We start from the raw sequence: 27,069 nt of genomic DNA, 5'->3' as shown, positions 1-27,069 counted from the left end.
TCCATTCAGCAAGCTTTTTACTGGGTTTCAGAAGCAGCTGCTAAATGTGTCTGGCTTTGGAAATTGGTGGGCTTTCCCTACTTTTACGCCCTTTCCACTGAGTTGCCCAGCTTTGCACCTGTGTAAATGTGCAAATAAAGTTTATTGCCTATCCTCCTTTCTTTGAACTGTAATGTTACATTAAACAATATTCAGCACTCCTGTTTTAAAACATTGAGGCATAAAAGCAATTTGTAAAAGTATCTGCTACTTATGGGAAGAACAAAATCTCCATTAAAAGCTAGCTAATCTTCATCTTGACAGGTAGGTAACTTCTACAACTCAGGCAAGAGAACAGAACATCCTACACTATGGCAGTAGTGAGAAACATTAGTTTTATTTAGTTACTTGGCAGAACAAGCAGTTGGTGAAAACATATTTTGGAACAATAATGAAAATGAAGTATAATTTTAAGGCATAGTTAGTGTTTTAAGTTTTAATGAAACCCCATAGCACTGCCCCCAAACACTCACTGCAATAAGACATGTTGTTGTTACTCTGTGATAATTAATGAAAGTTATTAAGTACTCAAAAGACAATATAAGAAAGGAATCTGTGAAAGTCAAAGTGAAAATACTGTATCTGGAACTATTATCTTCCAAAGACACAGCTCCCTCAGTTCACAGACCCATGAGGAACCTCAAAGTACAAAAGCCTTTGTTTAACTGTGACAGCTGAGTCTTTTCAAAGCTCTCAAATTACATCGGCCTTTTTGCTGGGGTATTTAGTCTTTCTCATCCTTCGGAGCACGGTGAATCAGATGATCATGCTCACTTTTAAGGCCAATTAAATGAGAAATTTGCAGAAGTAGAGATCTGAAGTAGTGGCTGCTGTAAAAATTTGTACTAATGGCCATGGGCCATAGCCAAATCAAATGTTGATCTGTTAAAGCCCTGCAGCTGGCAAAAATCACACTAATGGTCTCAGGGAGCAACGAGGGCTCCTCTTAGCAATTGGGTGGCACCTGCCTCCATGGGCTCATCCTCTGGGGATAGCAATGGAGAAAAAGGAAAATGTGGCTGGGTTCCCCTCAGGGTCCAGGTATGCTTTCCCTGGTGCGCTGGCAGGAGCCTCTCCAGCATAATAGCCAGGTCAGACAGGCTGCTGAGGGGTTCAGCCCTGGCCATCTCTTCCTTAGGGACCTCAGCTAGCCCTAATGCATAGTGGGCTATAAGGGCTGGTTCTTCCCACCCAGTTTCCACAGCCAACTCCATGAATTGGGCTGTGTAGTCAACAGCCAACTACCTCCCTTGCTGGAGCACAGCAAGGTGCAGCCACAGCTGCGTGACTGCCATCCCCCCAAAATGCTCCAGAGCAGTGAATAAAGTAGCCAGAGCTCTGGACTATGGGGTTATTGTGATCTGTACAAGGGCTGACCCAACACAATGTCATTCCTGAGAGCTGTTTGTTGACAAGCGGCTAAGACATGCTGCATATGGCACAGGGTAGTCAGGGAATATTAGCTGCATCACACTCATGAGCCCCTGTACCACTGCTGTATCTCCAGGGCTGGGTTGGGGTAGCTGTGGGCAGGAGTCGCTCTGGGTACAGGGCTAGGGGTGCCCTCAGGGCCCCGATACAGCCGTGCAAAGCATCTGTGCAACCGTTAAAAGATATATTTGCGGATTCCCTGGCTTTGTGATTGTGACGTCTTTGACCACAGGGAGATTAGTGTGGACAGGTGTAGAGAACCGGTACTAAATGCGGTTTTGTACAGGGAAAAAAGGCGCGAAAAGGGCAGAAGGCGGCTTCTAGGGGAACAGCATGTCTGGCACAAACCGCACGTACTCATTTGCCATCTGCGCATGAGCAGGAGACCCCCAGATGCCCCCAGCCCGTTTCTGGAAGGTTCCGAGAGGGCGGACTGCGCGTGACAGCTAATCTGCATGGGAAGTGAGGAAGCACCTCCCAGAGGCGGGGCAAGAACCTATAAAAACTGCAGACTGTGTGTAAGGGGGAGGAGGTGGCTTGTTTGTGATGGCTGAAGATCTTGAATGGAGTCAGTGGAACATCATCAGACTCGGAGTGGCGGTACCTAGTTTCTTTTCTTCTTTCTCTGTCTTTTCCCCTTACCTTTGTTCCCCTCTCCCCTTTGCCTTTTCCCCACCTTTTCTCCCCAGTTCATGGAAAATAAAGTTAAAAGGTTGTACGATATTTGACCGGTTTTAGAATCTTAATCTCATCCTTGGGATCGTAACGAAACCCTCCTGATACTGGATCAGCACAATAGGTCCACAGAAGTGACCGGCAGTTCATGTTCAGTGCTGAAGGATTTCAGAGCCCCGTGTGTCCTCCGAGTGCTGATCTGTGAGGACGCTGGCTACTTACCTTACCAACCCAAAAGTTGTTTTGACTGATGTTTTTGTTTTGAAAAAGTGTTTTGGGGAAGGGAAAAAGAGGGAAGACAGAAGTGGGATTTTGTGTTTATTCTGAAATGTAGATAAAATCTTGTTGAAATACTGCAACGAAAACATTACTGTTGTGCCAGGTCCCTGGGTCAAGCTATCCCTCTTCTCTCATTCAGAAAAGCACAGAAGAGGGGGACTTATTTGACAGCGGATTTTGCATTGCATGTGTTTTTTCTGAAAGGATCTTTCCGTAGGACAAGTAAATTACACACTGCAAAAACAAAGAGGCCCACACTCTGATCAAGTCTCACAACACAAGTAGGGCTGATTTGTTTAAAACTCTCTTTTCCCTCCACAACTTTTAAAGAAAGTGCCCAAAACAGCTCAGGTAAACAGGAATTTCTTTGGTTTATATGCAGTTTTATCTTCTTGGCCTGTGTCTGGAGGGGCTAGGCAGTCTTCCAGCACCTCTGTCAAGAGATAGGTTCTTGAGGAAGATTATTATTTCTGCAAAAATCACCCTGTGAGACAAGCAGTCAAGCAACAGGGCTGGTGATCAGGAATTCTGAGCAAAGAAATTGATGTTGCTCCAAGGTGGTAATGTCTATATCTATATAGATATATGTATATATAAATACAGATATAAAAGAAGCCACAAGAGAATAATGTGGATGTAGGAAGCCCTGTTTACATCAGGAAAACTGAGGCAGCAACAGACCAAGTGTGTGACTCTGTCATGTCTACGTGTGGCAGAACCAGAACTTCAGAGCAGAGGAGAAGTCTTGGGGATCATAAATCCAGAGCTCATTGGAGGACTGGAAGGTGTCTTCTCTCTTGTAGTCAGAAACAGGGGCAGACCAACTGGCCCAGCAGAACCAACTTTTCCACTTCTCTCCTTTCCTCCAAGCTCTTCTGTGAGGATTGTCTGCCTTGTTACACTGTCTTACTTGCCTGGGACCTTCCCATCTCCTCAGTTACTCCCTTTGGCAACAACTGGAGCATTTAACCTTCCCTCACCTGCCAGTGGCCATCATAGCCCTCCTGATGGTTAATTAAGATTGCAATACACCTTCTAAAATGACACAAGAGTTAGAGATACAGAGAAGAGAGATGGCTGGATGTGATGAACTCACTTGCTGCAATGACATCCCTTTAATAGGGAAGGCCAAATAACCCAAGAGGAGGGGGGAGAACGTGTTGCATAACTTATTTTTCATAGGCTATGTAGGCTGTGCAATGCTAAAATAGTGTATAAGTGTGTAAGGACTGTCAAAAAGAAAGTAAAAATAAGTAATCAAAAAAAGCAATGAAAAAATTAATGCTAATGAGGTTTTATATTTCTCCTTAATGTTGCTTGTTTTTCTAGCCTGAACTGGTAACAGGTCTGTGGTGAGGCTGTATCTGAACTACGTCACTGATTAGTATAAGCAAATTGAAAGTACAGAAGTAGTCTTGCGAAGTGATGAAGGTCCTGTAAGAGGTAGGTTGGAAACTGAGTTGTGTCACTGAGCAGTAGAAATCAAAATAGGAGCTATACCCCCTGTGAAAATGTCTAGCTGTGTGTCTGGACTGGCCTTTTATGCTGAAGCTTCATTTTTCTCAATGGCTGTGTGTTCAGTGGAGATTTAAATCAGAAGGGCCAAGGTCCTTGGCCCCAGACTAAGGTACCAGTCCAAGGATGTGCAGTGGGAAGGGTCCTTCTGGCTTCCCTTGTTGGGGTCTCCTTGGTGATAGAAAACTCAAGACGAGGTGCTAGAGGGAGCAGATGGCTGTAGGGCTGGGAGGAAGAAGGGTGGCTGTTCTGAGTGTGAGCAGTGACCAAATGGTGAAATTGGGGAGGAAGGAAGATGCCTCCGTGGGACTGTAGCTTCAGCCCATACCTGTTATTCCCAGGGGCTGTTCGAACTGTAGCAGGTGGGCCTGGTGGCAGGGAAATTTCCTTTTGTCACTGGCCCAGGTAGGAGCCATGTCCTTTGGCTGAGTGGCCTGAGAGGAATGAGAGCCTGCTAGCCAGATTGTGCAAGAGTCTTTCTTTCCTCTTCTATCTTGAGCTAAGGGAGAGGGCTGCAGGAAGACTGGGTTGGAGTAGTGCCCCCTAAAGCTACAAATGAAACTGGGTGACCAAAGGGACTTTGAAAGAGATGAGGACTCATTCTAGTGGTTGGGCTTCAGAAAGGTGTGTAGAGAACCACAAGGCTGTATGTGTGGTGGGACTACAGCCATGGGACCCGGCTGACTTAGGAGGCTGGGCACAGCCCAGCAGTGAGAACTGCTCCTGCAGGACAGGCCTGAGGGAGGGTGGGGAGAAGTCACACCAGTCATAGCCTCTGTTTGGAGGGGGCTGCGTTATGCCAGGTCCCTGAACATCTGAGTCCCAGCACAGAGCCCGCAAGAAATGCTCTGGTCAGCTTCAGGGACCGAGGAAGGGCTGGTAGCTGGCAGGGCAAGTAAGAGTGAGTATTGCAAGGGCATCATCTTCCCTTTCCCTCTAGCGCCAGCACAGAAGGGTGTGCTTCTGGTCCCAGGGTAGTGGTGAGGGCTGTAACGGGGTCTTTTGAGAGAGCAAATCACTGAAGCTGCCCAAGAGGAAAAGATGAGTTGCCCAATTGTGCACAAGAGTGAGATGTCTCCAGGAGAGGTTGTTGGATGGTGTTTGGCAATAGCAGGGCTGCCAGCTGAGCAGTTCCTCCCAGTGCCCCATTTCTCATCAGGGTTTAGGAGGAGCAGGGAGCAAAGACAATCTGCCATGTGAACTGGGGTGCTCAGAACAGCTCTCTCCTTAGGCAGAGGCAGGAAGAGGACCAGAGATGTTGCAGCTGTGGAACAACTTTCTGCTCTTGCCAGGTCAGTCCTAGGTCTTCTTTGCATGATCTGCCCCAGTCTGGCTGGACTGAATCTCTCTGGTTTGCTCTGTGACCCAGATTCTTGGTGACTTCTGGTTTTGCATGTACAACAGTGGAAATGGGTGACCTAGTATCCATGTGGCTTCACTGAGAGACTCCCCCACCAAGAACTGGTGCCTAAATACCCAGGAACTGGGTCTAACTTCTACGTAGACTCCTCTCTGCTGGGTTTTGTCCCCTTTCAGGGATCTTCCTCTTCCCTTCAGCCAATCCTTGCTGTTCGAGTAGTCAGTGCAAAGTATTCTCCACTTTGAAAGGAAGAGGAGAAAATGTTCTGGCAAAGCTCCCCTGCTTTGGAGATCCAGAACAGCTGCCCCTTCCGGAGCCTAGAAGTAACGGCAGCTTGTGAATTGAGGGGCTTAGGCCCCAGCCAGAGCCTCCTTGTGGGGAAAAAACACATGGAGGTGTTGATCTGGGTGGGAACCAAATGTGCCTGTCTAGCGGCAACCAGTATTTGGGCTTGCGAGGGAGCAACTGTTGAAAGTATCTCAAGACTGGCAGAAAGAGCTTGAACCGGGTTGGCTGAGGTCTCTCTCCAAGACAAGCATGCTTTTCTGGATGTGTGGAGAAAGAATTGGGGCCCATGAAAGGTCACTGCCATCTCTTGACCTATCACATGCTGGCAGGGTGCAGGAGCCAGAAGCGTTTGTTGCATTTTTCCAGAAATGTTGCTGTAAGAGGTGTTTGGAGATGGAGGCAGTGGATGGGGGACTGGAGAGTCACGCTGAAAATGCTTGCCTGGGGGGATGGCAGGGTCCAGGTTGAGTGTAAAAAAGCATGAGAAGAAGCTTCCCTGGTGCTCAGAGGGCTGCTCTGTAATGGATCTTTTGCTTTGATGGCAGTAGTTGTTGTGCCTGCTCACCCGCGTATTGCACTTCTCTGATGCATTACACAAGATGCATTTGGGCCCTTGTCCACCTTGGCCTCTCGTCCCTCTTACCTGTGAGCCCTGAGTACCTTGAGTGCTTAGTTTTGGGCAGACTTGTGCTTTTGACATTGCTTCAAAAGGCATTCAGGTGAAGGGAAGGGTAGGAGGGCTGCCCCAGAAAAAGGGTCTTCAGCTCGTCAGAGCCAGGCTGTGCAAAACTTGCTTGCAGCACTGAGGCTGGCTCCACCTGCCAGGTTGACTAGAGGTGGACCGTGAGTACTAACAAGCAAAGCTGGGTGAGGAATGCACAGGGACAGGCATGGACACTGCCTCTGCCTGGGCAGGGTGCATTTTGCTGCTGTGCTAGAGCTGGTGTCTTGCCTGTCTTCTCCCAGTTTGTGCCTCTGCTTTGGGAGGTAGAGTTGTGATGCATCTGGGTTCAACACATGGCTGCCAAGAAGAATCTGTTAGAAGTGTTTGAGGGCTGGCAGAAATCGCTTACCCTAAATTGGCTGATGTTCCTTTCCAAGACAAGCAGGTGATGCAAATTCTCAGGAGGAAAAGAGCTGTCTGTTAGTAGAGGCTGAGCAACTCAGTGTGGAGGTTGAGGCAGAGCAGATAAAGTTTCTTGAGCAGATCATTTCATTTGCTAAATGAGATCTTTCTGGAGAAAGCATGATTGGAAAAGGATGGGCAAGCTGCATCTTCTGGTAAAAATTTGTAAATATTTCTGATTATGGATCCTCAACAGAAATTGGGATTTCCCTGCTAAATTCTAAGCACATAACTTTCAAAGTTTTTATTTATGTAGAAAATACAAGAATAGTAAGTATAAAATTACTGTATTTTTTTCTGTGTTGTTATGTCCGCAATACTAAATTGCACTTTTTTCCAAACTCTTATTTCATCTGGTGGACAGCTTCTGAGTCTTTGCATGACCTCCTTCTAGGTAACTATGAGAACTCTTTAAGAATTCCTTTTCTTTACATTTCCTATCTCAAGAGCATGAGATTGTGGATAGGACTCCAGTTTCCCAGGTAGAGTCACTGTGGAGTCGGTCATGTCCCACCACACCCAGAAATGCATGCAAGGGTATTCCTCCCATTTCCCAAAAAGCAATGGAGGAGCCCTTTAGAGTCTAGAACATAAGTCTCTTGTTTACAAGATTACAAATGCACTGAGGATTTGGAACAGCTTTCCTTCCATCCTGGTTGAAGACTCCCAATTCCAACAGTATGTGCCTGGAGGGCAGCTGTGACTTCATTCAGGTGCTGGGAGCTAAGGCATGTTTCACCTGTGCGTGATACCTGATACCTGCCTTGGTCCCAAGACCTGTCCCTGCTTTTGCAGCCAGCATGGACTGTACCTCAGCTCTACAGAGAAATGCTGGATAAGGACATCTGCCAGGGCCTCCACAGGGAGACAGTGAGAAAGGGAGAACAAGGGCAGGCAATCTAATCTCCATTAGATGCAAATACGAGTTTGACTTTCATAGTCTGAAGTCAGTAATTTCTGCCTCTCACTGTGAAACACATGCACAAAGGAAGACTTTAAAACTATCCTAGCCAGGCAAGTAAATAACTTATGTTTTCTTCTACAGAATTTCTTGGAGAGCTATCATGGTAGAATCCAATTTTTAAGAATAATGTCAATTCCCTTCTTACATGTCAATCTGTATCTTTAGGAACTTAAAACTCAGCTTATATATGTAAAACCAGTTGTTCTCAGGTGTCAGATCTCTAACCCTTTAAACTGAAATTTTGCTCTAGGCCTTTCACCCTTGTAGTGCTGAACTATCAAACTGTTTATGCAACTTCACATTTATAAAACACAGAAGAGAGTTTTAAAGAAAACTCAGTCACATTTGGTCCGTACCTCAAGTTCATTTTCCATCACTTGTATTTTCTGAACTTGTGGCGAGTTATCCCATTTCACTTCTTGTTTATCTGTATTGTGTATTTTAAGAGCAAACATTGATGCTGAGTTCTTTGTGGCTGAAAATTCCATAAAACGTTAAAGACAGCTTCTCCGTTTACTTACTAAGGATAAACACGGTTTAATCATGATGTGAAGCTGGAAAGGTGTTTGCAACCTTCCAGTTAGGTGAGGGGAAACAGTAACATGCAGTTAGCCCTTCACCTAGTGGGAAAAATGGCAATTGCTGTCACTGGGTTAGTGAAGGCTCTGGCTCAATCAGTGCTGGCACCTGTGACAGGACACATTTATGGGACTCTCTCCAAGTGGGACAGAACCCTCCTTCAGCTGCGTGGAGTCATGTTGTTCACCACAGGTTTATTTTTGAAGCTAAAGAAGCTTCAAAAGCTTTGGAAGCATTTAGTTCTGATTTTGCAGAATCGCTGTAAAGGATCCCTCTCTAGCTTCTCAGAAGTCGTTTCTGGTTGAAACAGGCAGTGATGTCCTACCAAGCAGTAGTGGATGTGTCCTGTCAAGGCTATACAGAGCTATGTTTAACCTGAGGTAACAATGTAAGGCAATGAATGCTCTAAATTAGGATTCTTAAAAAATGTTTTTTCCTACAAAAAAAGAGCATGCATGCATCATAGCATACTCCGAAAAGGAGAGCCATAGGCAGGGGAGAGTGTGACTGCACTATGAAAGAAATACAGTAAGAAGAGTTAAGAAAGAAGAAAACCAGCAGGCCCTGGGCTTACTGTTGAGCTATTTTTCCAAGCAGGAAGAAAGCTTTCATATTTTTCCTTTGAGGAGAGAGAGAGAGGGGGAGGAAGGGAGACTCCTGAGCCAGTACCACTTTCAGTAACTACAGGCACACTTACATGAAAAATTACTTTCAAAAGTGACCTATCTTGTAGAGGTTATCAAACTGCATGATCCAAATGCTCCATTCTGCCTTAACACGTAGAATGAAAATTGGTTTAGTTTTCTCAAATAAGTACAACTAGTTTACTCTTCCACTTTAGTCAGCTTTGCATCAGTGCATGAATTCTTGCCTAAAGAAGAATTATGTCAAAACTGGATGTAAATTCAAATGACAATTTCATACAGAGAAGAGAGGTAACAACCAGGTGACTGTAAATGCCATCTACTTAAATTCTATTGTAATTCACTGTAATAAAAGGCTTAGAAATAGGCATGGCTTAAAAATAGGCATATTTTTTTTTCCTCTGTCAAAACCCCCCTGATTCTATTGCAAATATTCATTTCTGTAAAGAAATATTTGAAAATGAAAATCAAGTGCTAGTGACTGAATGTCAGTTTAAGTTTGATGACATCCGGAAACCATGCTAACCATCCCCTTATGAAAGTTTATTCTGAAACTTCAAGGTGACAGTTTGCAGCACATGGAGAAACAAAGCGAGCAAATTCAATTAGACATTGCAAACAGTGCATGGGATGCTGAAATGATTTTTTTGAATTGTCTTCATATTTAATGCAGTAATACTTCCACACATGATTTGTCTAACCGCTACTGTAGGATACTCCCTATTCCACTAACTATATCCAGCCTACAAAAAGTAGGTACTGTGAAGACATACAGGGCTTTATTTTCTGTAAAACAAAGGTAAGAACTAGTTCTGCTTTTTGGTAAGATCTTCCTGCATGCAGCAGAGGGGGCTATTGACATCTGTGATGCCACAGACATGATTTCTAGGCAATAGCAGTGCACAGAACCTAAAACGGTATCTAACCAGCCTAATGGTCCCAATTTTAATTTTTCTCAGGAGAAAGCTGCTAGGCTTCACTTGTAGCCTAGTCCTGCTTGTCATGCTGAACAGTGGTTTTGTGGAGCCTGTCTTCTCCCCTAGATGGTGACTCAATGTACCAACAACTTTGGCTATCCCTGTTTCAACCATTTCTGAATTGAAGCAAGTCCCATGGGTCGTGCTTACATCATGCAACACACAAATGCTCAGGAGCTCCAAGACAGCCTAGAACAAGCTTGAGCAGGTGTGCTGCAGCTTCTGTGGTTTGGGACACTGAGCCCAGCTCCATTAGCCCAGACAGAAATGTGCTGGCCTCTCTCTGTGGCTAACATAATTGGTGCTAGCAGAGTACCCACACCCAGCAGACAGTATCATTTACTTGAACAACACTACACAAGCAGTACTACTTGACCTTAAAAAATACCAATATCCAGCATCTGTACATTAGGGATATTGCCTGAGTCACCAATGAGGTTTTGGGGCAAAACAGACAATATTAATGAAATAGAGTACAAATATAAATGCTACTTGGTGGCTAAAACAGGAAGCCACAAACTCCTCTAAAGAAATGAGGGGGGAATACCTGATCCTCTCCAGTACAGCAGTTAGCAAAAGTCACTATGCAAATGTAAGGTCTTAATGGAATTAAGACGATTTTAAAAAAATGCACAACACAACTCAGGAAAACGTGCAATATATTTCACAAAACTCCATCAAAAAAATTGAATTACATAAAAGAAATCCATTTTTTTAAAGTTTTTGTTTTTACAGACACTTAAGGACATCAGGTGAAAAAATACATTTTATGGACAAAAAATATTTGTTTTTCCACTAATCTTAATAAATAAGACAGTTAAAATAATAATCACAATTAATCTGAACAATGATGAGCACAGATGACAGTTCAGACGCAGCTGACTTGGAAAAAGTAATACAGCTTAGAACTAGCTCTTGGTCAGCTTGGGTTCTAGTGCTAGCTGCTGAATTAAGTGTTTTCCGCTTCCAACCATAGCTAGTATGCAATTTAAATGAATCCACTGCATTAGAGAGCGATAGGTAGAGAAAGGTCACACAGAAGATGAACTGCTTGAGTAATCTAAGTGCACATCCAGAGTGCCATACACCAAACGTAGCAAATTGAGAACCTTTTCTTGAATGACATCAACCTGTTCTGAAGGGCAGTAGTCATCCAAACTTGATCTGTAACAAGGATTTGAAGAAAGGATAAGGGAGTACAGACATCATCACATTTTACAGTCTTATAATGCTTTGTATCTAGTATCTTGAAGTAACTTTGTATCTTTGTATCTTGCAGTAACTTTCAAGCTGCAGCAAGTTCTACCTCTCAGTGCCTCTTCAAGGCAGGCTGCTGTGTTTGTGCTCACTACTAAAAATGGTAAGAATTTGCCTGAAGTCTGCAGCAAATCACAAATGTGATCTCTTCATTCCTTGAGTTCTGCTCGCTTCCTGACTCTGACATAAGCATGTTGTCAGTCAAAATTCAAGCAAATCCTTTAACTAAAGCGTTGGTGGGAAGTTAGATTGAGAAATTCAATTACTACTAGTAAAATAGGTAGAGAAAACTTGAAAAAACTTTTGTGATCCCTGGGATATCAAATTTTTACAGTATCTATTAATGAATTGCAAACAGATATTGTTAAAAAAAATAGCTGACTTCTTGGATTTCACATTTGTTAAGACCTACATAAGTTATTCAGTATTTCCTCTGCAACAGTGGCTGATATCCCTGCAGTAGGTGCAAGGAACATGTCTTTATTTTAGGTATTAGCCACACTGTTTCTTTCTGCCAATCTCATGTAAGATGCTGCTACTGCTGCCTGCACTTTAAGGGCACACTCAGTATTACAGTAATTTGTCAACACATACACTGTAGTCTTGGAAGTACATCTCTCCCCTGGTTTCAGACTCCATCCTGTTCTCCCAAATAACTCCCTTACAGTGTTGAGAACATAAATCTTTCCCATGTAAAGCTTTATTTTCTAGAATACCAAACCCATTTAGCTTATCATATGAAAACCCCTCCCCCTTTCACCAGTCATCTCACTGAAAAGAGAAATCCTATCCGTAGCGCAATGAATCCTAGACGGAGTACGGACGGAGTAATTTCAGCCCATGCAGGCTTGCCCAAGCCAGCTTTGCTCCAACTAGCTCAAGTAATAAAGACAGTAAAGTTGTGTCAGTATGAACTTAAGCGACGGCTACCAACTGAAATACATACAAAGTCTCGTCACAGGCTTTACACTGCCTGGGCTGAAGCTCTAAGTCATCATGATTTCACTGCTGTCAAAATCTGTGCTAGCTACTCTAACGCCAATAAAGTTAGCTATCACTGCTGAAACAGAACCTTCCCTTAGCTGTGTAGCTACTGCCACTGCATTATGATCAATATTTTCAAATGTCAATTTTCAACACACTTCATGATAGAATTTAAGATGTCAATCAATGTCATATTCATTGAATCATCTAGCTTTATAAGCACAGTCTGAGTGTTTTAAAATAAAAACATCCACATACTCTTACCGAGCAACTGTTACAAGGGTTGGTTTAGGCATATTTTTTAGCAGAACTTTAATGGATTCTATGAGGCTTTCTATGTCCTCTTCAGTGCTAACGTGGTGGGGAAGCTCCATATAATCACAGGTCAGACCAGCCTGATGGACCTATGTGTAAATTAAACACAGATTTTAATCTCACTTGACTAGTTACTGACACAACTTATCTGTGCAACACAAGTCCCTAAATTACTTTCCCTAGCCCAGTAAATATTTTATATAGCTTCAAAAAGTTGGAGGTTTTTGAAGAATTTTTTATGTTGTATATATTGTTTCAGTATCTCCATTAAAATATACCTCTTCTATTGATTCAGAATCTGCTGCAGTCCTTGAAGATGGTATGTTTGATCTTTTAGAAACAGGTACCTTAACTCTATAAACCATAGCAACAAACCCTGGTTACATGAGGCCTTACTTTACAGGAAGCAGCTTGAGATGTGACAGTCTTGAAAGATCATTATTATTAATGTTGCCTAAATACAGACAAGCAAAGCAGAATTTTAGAAGCTTAAAAGATTGGCCTAAGTAATAGGAGATAAATAATAAACCAAAGTAAAACCACCAAACCTCCACAAAGTCCTGAATCAAGAAGCAAGTCTAAGAAGCACAGTCCTTTCCCCCAATGTTGAGGCTATGCTTTTAAAACCTGTGCTCCTCTTCTGAGTGACCTACCATTTCATAGTCTGGGCTCTCCATCCTGGTTTTCAAACTGTGAACAAGTTGAACAAGTGGCTTCATTCTGCAGTTAAAACCAAAACTTGTTATGTAAACAGTTGCAAGCACTCATTTTTAACCCTCAGTTCCCAAAAGCAAAGGCAGAAGTTACTGAAAACACCAATCAGCATCATGGCCTAAAACTTGAAAACAAAACTTGTGCCTTGGTACCATCTTGCATCTGAGAAAAAGGGAAAGTATCAGTGCCGTTGTGCTGCTTCACTAGGTCTTTCTCAGAGTGCCCTACACTGATACCTGTCTCTGTCAAGCCCTCCTTGCAGGCAGCCCTGAAGACAAACTCAAAGCTGTATCAACTAGACAGGAAATACCTTCTGCCAGACCTGTGTAGCAATGATCATAATTGCTGCATTTGATGGGGAAAATGAGTGATTTTCCTATCATAGGAAAACTTGGATGTTTGCTCAGTTTCTTTTTCGATGAAAACATTTAGTTTATAAGTATAGCAGATGTGGCTGAGATGTGTTGTGGACATCATCACTCAGGTACAACCTTTATGTTTTAAACAATTGCTGTTTTCACAGGTTTTCAGGAGCCACTCCTCACGAGGTCAGGCAGGAACAGTGAAGAGTAGCACAGAAGCATTTATCCCATCTTGTCCTTTTCCATATCCTCCATAGTTTGATGTTAAAATTTCAGAGTTCTACCCTACATAGATCACTAAATCTTGAGTCACCAAACCTGCCTCTGGCCACACACAACAGAACTTGCATGATGCTGCGCAAGGCTCACCTCAGAAAGTCTACTATGACAATGATGACAGTGGACTTGCTTTTTTTTTTTTTTTTCTTTTTTTTTTTTTCTTTTTGTTGCTTTGCCTGCCTCATTCTCCTTTAGAATTACAGGAAAAATGGTAGCCTTGCGAAGATCCTATCCAGCATCCCTCCTTTTCTGTTAGCACAGTGCTGGGCTAATCAGTTCGTAAACTATTGTTTGCACTGTAAAGCTAAGGAAAATAGACCAAATTCAGAAATTCTTAGGTGTAAAATTAAGGCATGTCTCACATAGACTAAATGATATAGCAAGCACTTCTGGCCTTAAGAAAAAAAATTATGACAAAACAGTATGTTAATACACATGTCCACAAGTTACATTTTTTCTACTGAAAACTGAAATATACAGGTGATAAGTATTACATATTTTTCAGGAAACCGATTCAAAAAAAAAAATCACATTGACTGAGCCTACTAGCCCAGAGTACACAATAGTTTTTCCCTCGGTGTTCTTCTGATGGCAGACTTTTTTTTTTTTTCCAGAGCTATGTCCCTGTTTGCACTGCTGACCCTGACAAGACAATGCAGCAGGGTAAGTCTGGATGTCTCTTGCAGCATTGCTTCTCTGCTAGGCCAGGGATGACAGCCTTGTATACTGGCCTCTAGAAAGGCTCCCCAAAAGGGAAAGAAACCTTACTGGCACTGGTAACTTGTTTCTGTTTTGCAGTAGAAAGCAGAATCTTGGATAGAAAAGGAAATGGCAGAATCAAGAACTACCTACATTGGTAAGGAGAAGGTAAAGGTGTCTTTCAGAAGAGGAGGGTTTTATGCCATTTAGAGAGCTCCTACCCAGGATATGAAGCCCATTTCTGTAGCGTCTCTTCATCATCACTGTCACACAAGTCTGCAAATGCTGCTTCCAGATCTTCTAGCTGATGAACACGGTTTTCAACACAATCCAACAAGTCTTCCTTTAAACAGATATATGTTACAAAAGCAAATAAATAAAATAAAAATGTTTTTTGGGGTTTTTTTTTAAGCTCAGTTTAGTCTATAGGTCAAATCCTGAAATGCTTGATGTGACAAAGGTGAGGAAACAGACACAACTGTTCACTGTTACGGAGTATATTTTCAAAAGGATCGGCATGAATGCCTGCAGAAGTTGTTACCTTCAGAATAAATGACCTCTCTTTGGTCTGTCTTTCCTACCAGAGTTGCCACATCTACATTCCAATCGGATACACTGGGGAAAGCTAAGAAACTGTATCTGATTAATCCTTGGATTTGTTTGTAAGCCTTGAAATGCTGCAGAATTTGTTAAATTTGATATGAATACACAGGGACTCAGATAAATGTGAGCTTTACATTGTTATACATATAAAAAAAGGAAAATGTCAGGATTTTTTAGATTAAAAATTAATGGATATTACCAAATCAAATGCATTTATAAAAATATCTCACAATCAGCTATTTGGTGTTTCAAGGCCCTGATCCTGCAAAGGTTTACGCACTTTCTTAAGAAGTCTGGCAAACATAACGGAGCAATCTATTGGAGTAAGTGAGGCTATTTACATGCATATAGCTGTGCACACAAATATTTGCAGAAGTAGGTCCTATATAACGCCTCAAATGAAAAGCAATGCTTGGCATAACTGGTATAAAAGATACTCAGTGCAGTGGTGTGTGAAGGAAAATTATTCAAAAGTACATTGGAATGGATGGATAACAATTAGGAACGGAGCAACTCCCTCTCCTGAGTCTGCTGAGTTTATCATACGCCAGATGCTGCTTCTTTTGGCTAGTAACATCAGCTTAGGGCTAATCTTTGAGAGGAGCTGAGGGTATCAACCTATCATGGGCTATGAATCGGACACTTTTCAAAGCAGCACCAGTAACTAACATTAAAAATGCAAGTCTAATCACCCTCTAAACTACTTTAAAAAAACAAACAAACAAAAAATCTATCTTGCTGTGTAGCATGGTAGAAATGTACATCTAAGGGTACCCTAGAACTATTGATCAGTCCAGAATCCCTTTAAGATATTAGATATACAGAAGAAGATTTTATGCATCTTTGGAAAACATGAAGTCCACTAGCTTTCTACCTTCAGCTCCTGTATGTTGTGTTTCACTACAAAACCATCCATGATTTTGTTCTTGCCTTGTTCAGTTCTATATCTACTCATCACTCACTTTGTACTAACCATTTTGCCTGCCCTGAAATCACATTGGGACATTAATCACAAGACTTTATACCTTCCACATTTAACTAACTTCTAAATACGTACCCTGGCATCTTGCTGACCGAGAAACATGAAAACCAATTTGACATAAGCTTCCACATATTTCCATTTCTTTATACATATGAATTAGTATTTATTAATTTGTGATATTACCGTATGTTGAATCTGCCTGTAATTGTCTTCAGATGAAATTAAAGATAAAGCAAAGATAAAAGCAAAGATAAAATCCTGTTTGGTGTAATGACCATTACTATGATTGTCTCCAAGGTATGGACTGAGGTTGAATGACTGCATTTTGGCAGCAGCACTAGGCTTAAATTTCCATGGCTCAGAAGCACACGGCACATACAAAGAAAAGTCCATTACAGTGGTACAACACTTGCCAGTCTACATCTAAACAAACAGGTAGAATACCAATTAGGCATTTAGCACAGCTCTGTCTCTCAAAAAAGAGCAACTGAGGAGGGAGAGGGGCACTGAAAGAATACCCTGTTGAGCCATGAAAAGGAAGAGATTACAGATAAATTACTATATTTTCATCTCTTTCTTGTCAATTACCACTTGTTTACACAAATTAAATTTCACACTCATGTTAAATATCTATGCAGTTCATACATCTAACCAAAGTGTTTATCAAGAAAGAATTCCTAAGGTGCTGCTGATTAGCATTCAGCATGCTGCATGGCTTAATTTCAGACCACTTCATTAAGCACCTTTCATAGGGTCCTTTCTTGACATAACTCACTTCTATTGAGTAAATAAAAAGAATAAATCCTTCATATATCCCACAAGAAAATACTGTACCTCTGTTGCATTTGTATGAGGCTTCTTAAAACTGTACAACTCCTGCAAGAGCTCATATTCTGTCTTTGAGAAAGGAAAAAAAAAATTAGTCTCTTCAAGTGAAAAAAGCAATCTTCAGCGCTCTCCATCTTCAAGAAAAGAACTGTTTTACCAAGATAGTTCATCTATTCCCACATTGCAGACAAGTCTGTAAATGCGGGTGACAAAGGAAATGTGAGGCTTGAGGAAGCAATACTTCATGGCCTCAGCCAAACACTTGGCAACTGCTAAATGTTAAACCTGACTTCAGTAACACAGCTTTAGCAGTGAAGTATCTAAGGGCTTTGCTATTGAGATCAGTTGGACACTTGAAACATGCATTTTGCTGCACTGAAGTTCCAAGGAGTTGCTTTAAAAAAAAAAAGGGGCGGGGGGCAGATTCCAGGGGCAAGCATAAAGAACAGGAGAGCATGATTTTAAAGGAAAACAGAGTAGGCAAAACTTTAAGCTGGATAGCCAAAAAGACCACACAGAATCTACTATGGGAGATTGTTAGCCTCTTCTCCTTGATAATATTCAGGTTTAATTGACCAAGGATAAACCGATCTCATTCTTTACTAAATAGCATTAAAAAGGTGAACACTTGTGAATTTTTCAGTACAGGGAGAAAGACAGGGTAGACTAAGAGACTAGTGAATTTTACAGAAATATAAAGCATCTTTAGGGCAATGTTTTGGATTTTGGGGCTTGATGATGGGAATACAATACTCTTCTGAGCTGGTAAGCTATATTTACTTTTTACATTTTCCTTGGATTCCTGTGTTCCAAGTGTTACCTTGGACAACACTTCCTGGTCGAATTATCCCATGTTACAATAGTGGGTTCGTAGTTTAGAAATATTAACTGCAACTGAGACTTATATCAAAAAAGGCACACTGGGGCTTTGTACAAGACCACTTCTGAAAGTGTTTCCTAGAACTGAGGGTCTTACTCAAAATGTATTTTAAGCCCTAACCAGGGTACTAGATTTTATTCTCCTAAGGCGAGCCACCCAAGGTGCTTCCCCTTTGTCTCATACTTCACTTTGTGGTACAAAGCAACTGTCTTGGCAGATGTCTAATGTTATTGTGATCATAAATACTGAATGTCATCAGCCAATACAGGCCAGAAACACTATATTCACTTCAATACAGTGGACAAGAAAGCAGTACTCTAGGTGAAACTGAAAAATGTCAGATGTTCTCCAGCACAGGCTGAAGCCAAAACAATGTTCCTCAGAATTACAAAAACATAAGAAAGATCTTATTGCTAGAAACAGTCAGGATATCGGAGAAGAACTTGTAAACCTGAATGTTACACCCAATTCTCAGGGCAGATTAACATCAGAGACAACAAGCACTTGTTCATCATTCCACACAGTCCAAACATAGTGGAACTGGGACTCCCAGCATCTCAGAGAGAGAAGTTACCACTGTTTGGATATCCAGCAACACCACGCCTTCTTGAGAGGCAAGGTCTTATGATACCATTATGGCATTCCAATAGCATGTAACAGTGGTGAGGCAGGGGGAAGACAGAAAATCAGCCACTCATCCTTGATAACCCATGCTGTAAGTACTTGGGACATCACCATTGAAAACCTACCTTGAAAAAAGACAGCTTAGCTTTTGCATCCCAAGCAACCAGCAGAACCTTGCCATGCAACTCTGACCTTGAACACACACCCAACACCTATTTCAAACTTAAGGTCCACCCCTATAACCTTGCTGTAATTCTCCGGTGTGTACACTCTCTTCAGAGAGTCTCTCTTCCAAATATTTGCAATGATTCATTAACCATGATCAGCTGATTTGCTAGATTTAGCTTAGATAAGAGTTTCTTCACAGACATCATTGTCCTTCTAGCATTTATTCTGTCAGAAATGGTAAGTGGATTGTGCATATTCATGCTTACCTGTGTGTACATTTCTTTGAATGGATTTTTAACTGAAAAAAAATCTAAGTCAATGTCTAAAATGTATGCATCCCCTTTCTGTAGTACTTGACAAATATCTTTAACAACCTTCCTTATTGGGCATTCACTGTCTCTGAGAGAGCTTGAAGCTGAGCACTCTGACAAGGTTTCTGCTCTGTTTTGTGTGCTTGCATTTTGTATTCCCTCGTTCTTCACACTTAAGGAGCTGTGATCAAGGTCACCAGGAACCACTGATGAAGAGGCAGAAATAGTGCTTGCTGTGTCATCTGTATTTAGTTTCATTCTCTTAGCAGATGTTGCTTTGCCATTTTCTTCCTGACTGTTCAATGCTTCAGCAGGATTAATGAGGATGACATGCAAATTTAAAGGCTTCTGGTTTTCTAGCTGATCACCAGGGACGTAAAGACCATCACTTAGAAAGTAATGATCTGTACCTGTAACCCTACAATTGAGAGTAACTCAAAGTTAATATACATCTTTGTAAAGAGCTTAGAAACAAGCATGTACAATTACAGCATCCTGAGGAAAAAAAAATAATAGATGTCTGATGGGTAACAAAAGGAACAGAACTGTGTACACTAGATTATTTATTTTAATCTTCAGGTGTTTGAATTTACACTGCATTTTTTCTACCTCTTCTTATTGCTGAATCAATATATTAAAATAAATTTTACACTTTTTATGATAGCTGTACAAGGTTTCCAATGGATAAGAGAAGACTTTACATTAAAATACAATCCAATGGCAAATTCATCTTTCAGGAGCATGCAGAGACAACATAAACAACAAGATATCGTCAACATTATGGCATATAAGACTGTAAAGCCATGGACATTTTACATCTTGTATTACCTTCTTTTTTTAGGAAAATGCTTATAGCTGTGTTTGAGAAGTGCCCTGAAACCTGCGTAGATTCAATCAGTAAAAGTAAAATGCTATGAATTAATAGCTAGCACTTTCCTTTAGTACTGACACAGAATTCCCTGTTTTACATGTGGGGAGAGCAGGTAACCCAAGGATGAACAGTTACATATTGATGGAATCCACTGAATTTAAAAAACACCAGAAATCCCAATTGTGTGAAAATTTAAAGAATATTTCAAGCTCTATTTCTGTACATTAAGCCTTAAGTATCACAAATTCAGATTAAAAAAAAAACAACTTTAAGATGAAGCATGAACTTCTGCTCACCTGTGTTAAGGCCTCATCTGATTATAGGGTATCACCATCAAACACAAGGACAGGCAGTTTCATGAGCAGCAGAAATTTGGAGCCTCAGTGTCTTGTGGCTGGATTATCCTGAGCCTGCTAAGGGAGGGCCTGGATCACAGCTTCATCTTGTTGATGGGGCATTCACAGAGCCTCTCCTCAGAGATTCTCTGGTGTTCAGTACAAATGAGTTCATGCCACAGTCCTCCTCCCTCAGTGGGACACTAACTTAGGTATCTATCACCTATCCAGCCACTTGCTGTCAACAAAACTTTTAGGTAGTTCATATTTCTGACTCCTTCATGATTTTTGTAAGCCCAGAACCTGAAGCCACCTTTAAAAGGCAGCTGGAAACACTGATTTCAAAGTTGCTAAGGCAACCACAGGATCTGCGGGAGAGCTATTCAGTCATCAAGCAGTTCCAACTGATGGTTCTTGATTCTGGAGGTGTGTTAAATCTCATAGTTAAATGTTACTATGTATTATCATTTGAGTTTAATCTAAACCACAGATTCAGAACTGTAGGGCTTTTATGTTTTATTCCAGATAGTAAAGCAAAGTATTTCTTCACTGTATTCTGTTTAACTTGCTTCAAAAGATTTGTTCTGATATGCTGGCAAGAGATACGACTTGTAAGGATCCATTCGAGGTGTACAAAATCACAATGCAGTGAATATGGTGAATGGAAAGTGGCCATTCACTAAATTCCACAGAATTAGAATGAGGGGTACTCACTGAAATTAGAATCACAAAAATATTAAGATTGGAAGGGACAGTGAAGGTCTCTAGTCTAACCTTCTGATCAAAGTAGGACTAACTTCAAAGCTAGATTAGACTGCCCATGGCCTTGTCCAGCTGAGCTTTAACTATCTCAAATGATGGAGACTTCACTGCCTGCCTTGGCAGTTCCAGTGTTTAACTAGTAGATTAACTTGAAAAAACAAAACCCACACCAGAAAATCACAATCATAACTGGGACCAAACAAAAGTCCTACCAGAAAAGCCAAGGGCTAAATGGATACAAGTTGAACTACTTTTTCCCATCCACAGAAAAAAAGCCTTATGTACATTAAATGCCCAGCTCTGTCACAATAGAGATGACAAACTTTGTCCTGATTGGCATATTCAAGCTCAGTTTAGAAAAGAAAAATAGCCACCCCTTGCTTTCTCTCTAATCTTTGTTTTGTTATAACTTCACTGAATGGGAGCTATAAAACTGGCTGCTCTGCTGAATCCCTTCTTTCAGTCAGTCACACTCCATTTAACCATGTAAGCTCACCCTGAAGGGCAACATACTGAAAGACCTGCCTGAAAATAGGAATTTGGCTATAGCATCAGAGATCAAAGCAAAGTACGTGATTGTTTTTCCCCGACTTAGCCTAAACATGATGTGACTCTCCTCTCTCATCCCATCCAAAACAGTATAAAAAACGTTTGTATTAGAGAATATAGTTTTCTTAAGAACAATACTGTGAAATAGAGTAGTGTAAAAAGTTATGATGAATTTTGTAACACTTAGTAGTATCCCTTTTTAATTTCCAACCAGTTTTATCCAGGCAACTTCATTCACTTGATTCTATCTTATTTTCAGACTGTAGTATTAGTTAGGTTAGAATCTTGCAATCTATGTTTGAGCGGTAAAGGAAGAAGGAAATCTTGACAATAATTCTGTTTTAACTGATAAAGAAATAATGGATGCATTATTGAGAATGTTTGAAAACAAGGTTTCCTGCATTTTTAAATGTTAACTATCTATTATCATATGATCAAACACATATAATCCTTAATATGTACTAGACGTACAATGCGGGTGAAAAACTGGCTGGACCAACATGTTCAATAGTAACTGTCAACGGTTGGAAGTCCAACTGGCAAGTCTCACTGGATATGAGACGTGTTCTTTAGAGATTGCTATTGCTTGACATCTTCATTAATGCCCTCAACAATATACTCTTGGCAAGTCTGCATGCAGCACTGAACTCAGGAGAGTAGCTAGAAGGCAGAGCCGACCTCCTGAGGGACCTAGACAGGCTGAAGGAATGGCCTGCAGGAACCTTGAGTTTGACTAAAACAAATACAAGGTCCTGCACCTGGGACAGAATAACCCCATGCAGCAGTACAGGGTACAGGCTGGGCACAGACTAGCAACATCCTGGAAAAAAGGACCTGGAAGTCCCTGTAGAAAGCAAGTTGAACACAAGCGAGCATTATGCCCTTGCAGCAATGAAGGCTGGCCACAAAATTTTGTGGTATTTACAAAAATACAGCCAAAAGGTCAGGGGAAAAGATTGCTTCCCTTTATTCAGTGCCAGTGACACCACATTTGGATTACTCTGCCCAGGTTTGGGTCCCCTGGGGACACAAGAGATGTCAACAAACTGGGAAGGGTCCAAAGCAGGGCTGCTAAGATGATTAGAGGGCTGAGCACACCATGAACAAAGGGAAGCTGAGGGAACTGGGTTTTTGTCTTCATAAGGGAAGGCTGATGTCGTCTTTTTGCTGTCCTCTGTTACTCAAATCCTCAGTTAAAAACAGCTTTCTAAGAGCTGATTTAAAATTTGACTAGATGAAATGAAATGTGAACAGGTAGGACTTTAAGGCACAATACTAACTGTATGTATTCACATGAATAGTCACTCACATTAGGCCCTAAAGAACTCACAACTACATATTAAGGTTTTATTGAGAAAAAACAGATTTATCACTATTTTTATCCAAGAATACAAAATTAAGCCCATGAAAAGCTACATAGAGAGCTTTTATATTACTGGCATACGGCAGCAGACAGTTTACCTGATTGTAGTTGTTGATATGTCTTTCCCAATTAAAAAATCATGTTTTCCTTCTGTGATCTGCTGAGCCCAGGGTGGGTGAAGCCATATTACTTGAGAAATATGGCCAGCATAAACTGCAGGCATAATCCAGTTCTCAATACTTAATTCACTGGAATGAATGGAGAAAAATTGGAGGTTACACTGTTAGTTTCCCTGTAAGTAAAACACAGTCAAGAGCACCACAAACATCTTCCATATCTTGAAAGTACACACACAAATCATCTGATATTAGTATACTATGTACAGTTCGAATTATCAAAAAAGTCAAAGAGGGAAAGCTTGATTCATAAGAAGGACCCAAAATGTCTGTAGTAGAATGAAAAAAAAGTTAGGACATAGTCAGCTTCACTCTTAGTAGGCTACTTTGACTATAAACTACATGGATTTGTTGTCCTTTCTCTCTTGATGTATCAGACAGTGGAAAAGTGCAAGCATCACAATCAACACTGTTCTAGATAGCTCTGGACCGGCCTCACAGGAGTATCTTGTCGTGAACTGCTCTAAATAGATTTTAAATATAATCTCAGTAGTGAAAACAAATCGATTAGCACCTACAGAATAAAACCGTCCCTTCTTATCAATATCCTATTTCTGTAGGTGTACAATACAGCTCTCAAAGCTTATTTATCCAGCAAAAGAGTAAGATATTGACTACGGGTAGAATGACACAATTACTTACGTACCAATTACATCATCCTGTCATTGCTTTGAATCACCATAGTAAACTGCAGTAGTCAATAGCTATTTTAAAATGGGAAGAGAAAGACAATAAAGGCCACTCTGTGCCTTGTTACCTACTTAAGAAGTTGGGGAAAAATACTGGTCCTAATGATATTAATGGGAAAATCTTGTTCAACTTCACACATTCAGCATGTCACCATAGATGATGTTATTGCAACCTTGAAGCAGATTTTTCAGAATGAGGACAGAAAGGCTGTTTTGAACCTACAGCTCTCCAGATGAAAAGGATGAGCACTAAGATTGCTGTCCTGTTATCCAGAGGAACAACCTAGCCTAATAACATGATATTCTACTGAACAACTAAAAGTAAATTTGCAAGTCTCAGATCTTCTTGATATGCAACAGAAACGTTTGACCACACTCATAAAGCACAAATATAACTTCTACCCCACAAAAAAACAGTGTTCAGGAAAAGTGAAAAGATGGAAGATACAACCTGCGGTTGCTTTACATCTCTTTTGTTCATGCCTGCTATACAAAAACTTAAATGAATATTGACTGTAAATCAAAGGTAGCAAGAAGTGAACTTTAGGGATTCTGATGCATTACACAGGACTCTACCTAAAAAGAGCTTCTTTATCGAATACAGTGTCTGCTGGCATATTCACTGGAATAAGGAGGTCTGGATGGGAATCAAGATGAACAAAGCTGATGTTACTGGCAGGAAGATGCTTTGAACCAATGGCACGATAAATGAAAGGCAGAACCTACAACAACACAAACAAAAATATTTCAGTTATAACCAGTAAGCTGAAAAATGCAATGATGTTAACAGCAAAAACACCAGCCCCACTCCTCTTTGCTTCTTTTGAATTTGTAGTACGTCTTGGGAGAGTGTCCTCTTCGGAGGACGACACTGAAAACAATACAAAGGGATAAAACTCCAACGGCAAGACAGCTCACGGGGATACAACTCCAACAGCGAGACAGCTGATGACCTACGAATCACTATGAACCCAAGAGTTCCACACACAAAAAGCTGCTGTAGAATCATAGCTTTACTCTCTCTTTTCTTCTTTATAGGAAGTCTTGCTTGTAGCGGCTCTTCTCACTAATAATTTAATACAATGCCCATTTTTTTCCCCCTTTCAAATGACCCACAACCCATGCATGGGTGCTGTGGAGATACAAACTTCTGAAGCCCAACTAAGAAAATGTGAACTGATACAGGGTGAAAACTGACCCTGCTACCATTTAAACTTTAGCTGATCTTTAAACCTATTCCCCTTGAAGAAAAAGCTTATCCCTGCAGGATTTAGTGGTGGCAGTGAAGAGACTACCTTCCCCAGCTGCCCACTTAAATGGTGGGAAAAACAGGAGATGGACCATCTGTCAATTTATAGCATAGCAAACCACTGATGTGCAATAATGTCAAGTAGTGAAACGAGACAACCGAAGGCTGATTTACGATCCTTCTCAAACTGAGCTGCAGTAGATGGAGCTTCTCCTACAGTTACAGGCCAGTAGCTGCCTTAGCTGCCAGAACAAATCTAGCAAGGACTATGAACCAGACTACTACTATACACGGAATGTGAAGACTACGAATGGACTGGGCAATATGTTACATGGGATCTCTATATTTAAATGCAAAATGACCTACTTTTTAAGCATAAAACTGATTAAGATCACAAATTCTGAATGGTGAATGTACGTAATCATAAAACCAGACTGACACGTAGTTGAAATTTGGATTGTATTTTACCAGCCTGGTTATAAATTCTCAGTTTACCCACTATTTATGAAATGATATGTATACTACTGTAATAATAATAAAAATAAGGTTAAAAATAACGAGGATTCTCTGAGCTATGACTTCTAGGTCTTCACAGAAGGCAAATAGTCTGGCCTACCTGAACAACCTACAATATTTGCAGTTTAAATTAGTTTAATCTCATTTAAGTTTTACTGCAAATTCTGAAAACAGAGAGGGATGAGGGAGAAGACAAGAGCCTAGAGTCTCTTACATTGCAAGTTCTACTGCTTTGGATTGAGAACAAAATTCCCTTCCCAGCAGCTGTTGTTATTAATCAAGGTACGGCGCATCTAGTGTCATCTACTCCCAGAGAAACACCAGTGCCAGTAATTCATCTGGCCTATGCATAGTTTCTGGGAAGTTCTTATGCTTTGGGGTAAAAGATTATATGTGTTTTATATATGACAGACCAATGTGTGTACACACACATATATATATACACTGTGCTTTCAATACATTTGGTAGGAATAGTCTTTGTTAACCTAATTTAAAAGAGAAGTATAGAAAGTAAAATAAAGAGGAATTATTAATAGTCATTACCTCAGTATTCCTACCACAGAGACACTCTTAATCCTTGGTTACTGTGGAAAATCAACTACCACAGCATCAAATATTTCAGTGAATCTTGGCAAAAATAGTCATCATTAAACTATCTGCTTACAAGTTCACAACAACCTTTCCCTTAATAAAACGCATTACACTAGTGATTTCGGTTTGCAAAACACCAATGGAGTTAAAGCCTTTCATTTTTTTTCTCCACCAGCTCTTCATGCCCCAGAAATGCTTGCTGAAATCAGTGGGCTTTTGTGCTTTTGGGTGAAGAATTTGCTTACTTTGGAATAAGGCCTCAGCTTGCACTACAATAAATGAATTATTTGAGAAACCAGAAACAGCACTTCAAAACCAACCTCTTCCAAACTGCTTTTTTTAACTAGTTAACTAAAAATAAAAAAGACAAAGCGCTGAATTTGACATTTCTCAGTGTTTCTGAGCTACCGACAGCCAACCCATTTGTTAGAGGGTGCTTATATTTATTTAATAGCTTGCTGATAGCATGTCATACGCTGTATAGGCCCGAGTTTCAGAGTAGTGCACCAATGCCTAGCTAATTCTAGGAGCAGTGTGATGGCACTATTATTTCCCCTTAAATACAGATACTACGAGGGGGGAGGAAAAAAAAAAAGGCAGAAATAGCTGCTTAAAAAAAACCCGTCCCCCGCGATGGCACTAGCTGCGTGAGTAACGGGCTCGCAACGGAGACCCAGACCGCCTCGACACCGAGCTGCTCTCGTGCTTCACCGGCGGAGCGGACCCGAGGTCCGTTTCTGCGCACCGCTGCGCAGCAGAAGCAAGGAAGCGGCTCATCCTCCCCACACGCTGCCGGCAGCAGGGCCCGGGCCCGCCTCCCCCCGCCCGGCGTTACCGAGGAGCGGCGGCGCCGCGCACTCGCTCACTCACATCCTGGTGGTCCTCCACCACCCACACCGGCAGCACCGGGTAGGCCCGCAGGCCGCCCCTGGGAGGGCGCTCCCCAACACCACCGCTCATGCCGCCGCCGCCGCCGCGGCGCGTCCCGGCTCCCTCCGGCCGGCGTCGGCCTCCGCTTCCGCCCGCGGCGCCCCGCCCCCCGCCTTCCTCTTCCGGCGCCGGCGCGGGCAGGCGCGGGGCGCCAG

General features: G+C 41.5%; 2 protein-coding genes and 1 long non-coding RNA gene across 5 annotated transcripts in view; 2 read left to right on the top strand and 1 right to left on the bottom strand.

Moving 5' to 3' along the window:
• LOC135327526 (uncharacterized) overlaps positions 1 to 14,713 on the top strand; it is a 26,651-nt gene extending 11,938 nt beyond the window's left edge. Inside the window, exons 2-4 of the long non-coding RNA XR_010387787.1 lie at positions 11,157 to 11,237; positions 14,403 to 14,451; positions 14,587 to 14,713. This is a non-coding gene — a long non-coding RNA (uncharacterized LOC135327526). The remainder of the gene's footprint in view (positions 1 to 11,156; positions 11,238 to 14,402; positions 14,452 to 14,586) is intronic.
• C2H5orf22 (chromosome 2 C5orf22 homolog) lies at positions 10,520 to 27,044 on the bottom strand. Of its 2 annotated transcripts, XM_026098434.2 has the most exons (9): positions 26,855 to 27,042; positions 24,205 to 24,350; positions 22,862 to 23,011; positions 18,839 to 19,301; positions 16,907 to 16,969; positions 14,709 to 14,830; positions 13,087 to 13,153; positions 12,383 to 12,522; positions 10,520 to 11,041 (listed from the first exon to the last, which is right to left on the bottom strand). In XM_026098434.2, the coding sequence occupies exons 1-9, from the start codon at positions 26,942 to 26,944 to the stop codon at positions 10,909 to 10,911; spliced, it is 1,374 nt and encodes a 457-aa protein (XP_025954219.2). In that variant the 5' UTR covers positions 26,945 to 27,042; the 3' UTR covers positions 10,520 to 10,908. The 2 variants fall into 2 exon arrangements, with proteins under 2 accessions (XP_025954219.2, XP_064362957.1); XM_064506887.1 differs by lacking the exon at positions 12,383 to 12,522 and having other exon boundaries at positions 26,855 to 27,044.
• Positions 26,993 to 27,069, top strand: part of DROSHA (drosha ribonuclease III) — a 75,844-nt gene continuing 75,767 nt past the window's right edge. Inside the window, exon 1 of one of the 2 annotated variants that reach the window (XM_026098431.2) lies at positions 26,993 to 27,069. The gene's annotated coding sequence lies outside the window, so the exon portion shown is untranslated. The other variant, XM_064506886.1, reaches the window with a different exon arrangement.

The sequence above is a fragment of the Dromaius novaehollandiae genome, chromosome 2, assembly GCF_036370855.1.
Source record: "Dromaius novaehollandiae isolate bDroNov1 chromosome 2, bDroNov1.hap1, whole genome shotgun sequence".
NCBI lineage: Eukaryota > Metazoa > Chordata > Aves > Casuariiformes > Dromaiidae > Dromaius > Dromaius novaehollandiae.
Note: the sequence above shows the minus strand (reverse complement) of the source record. Positions and strands in the feature narration are given on the sequence as shown.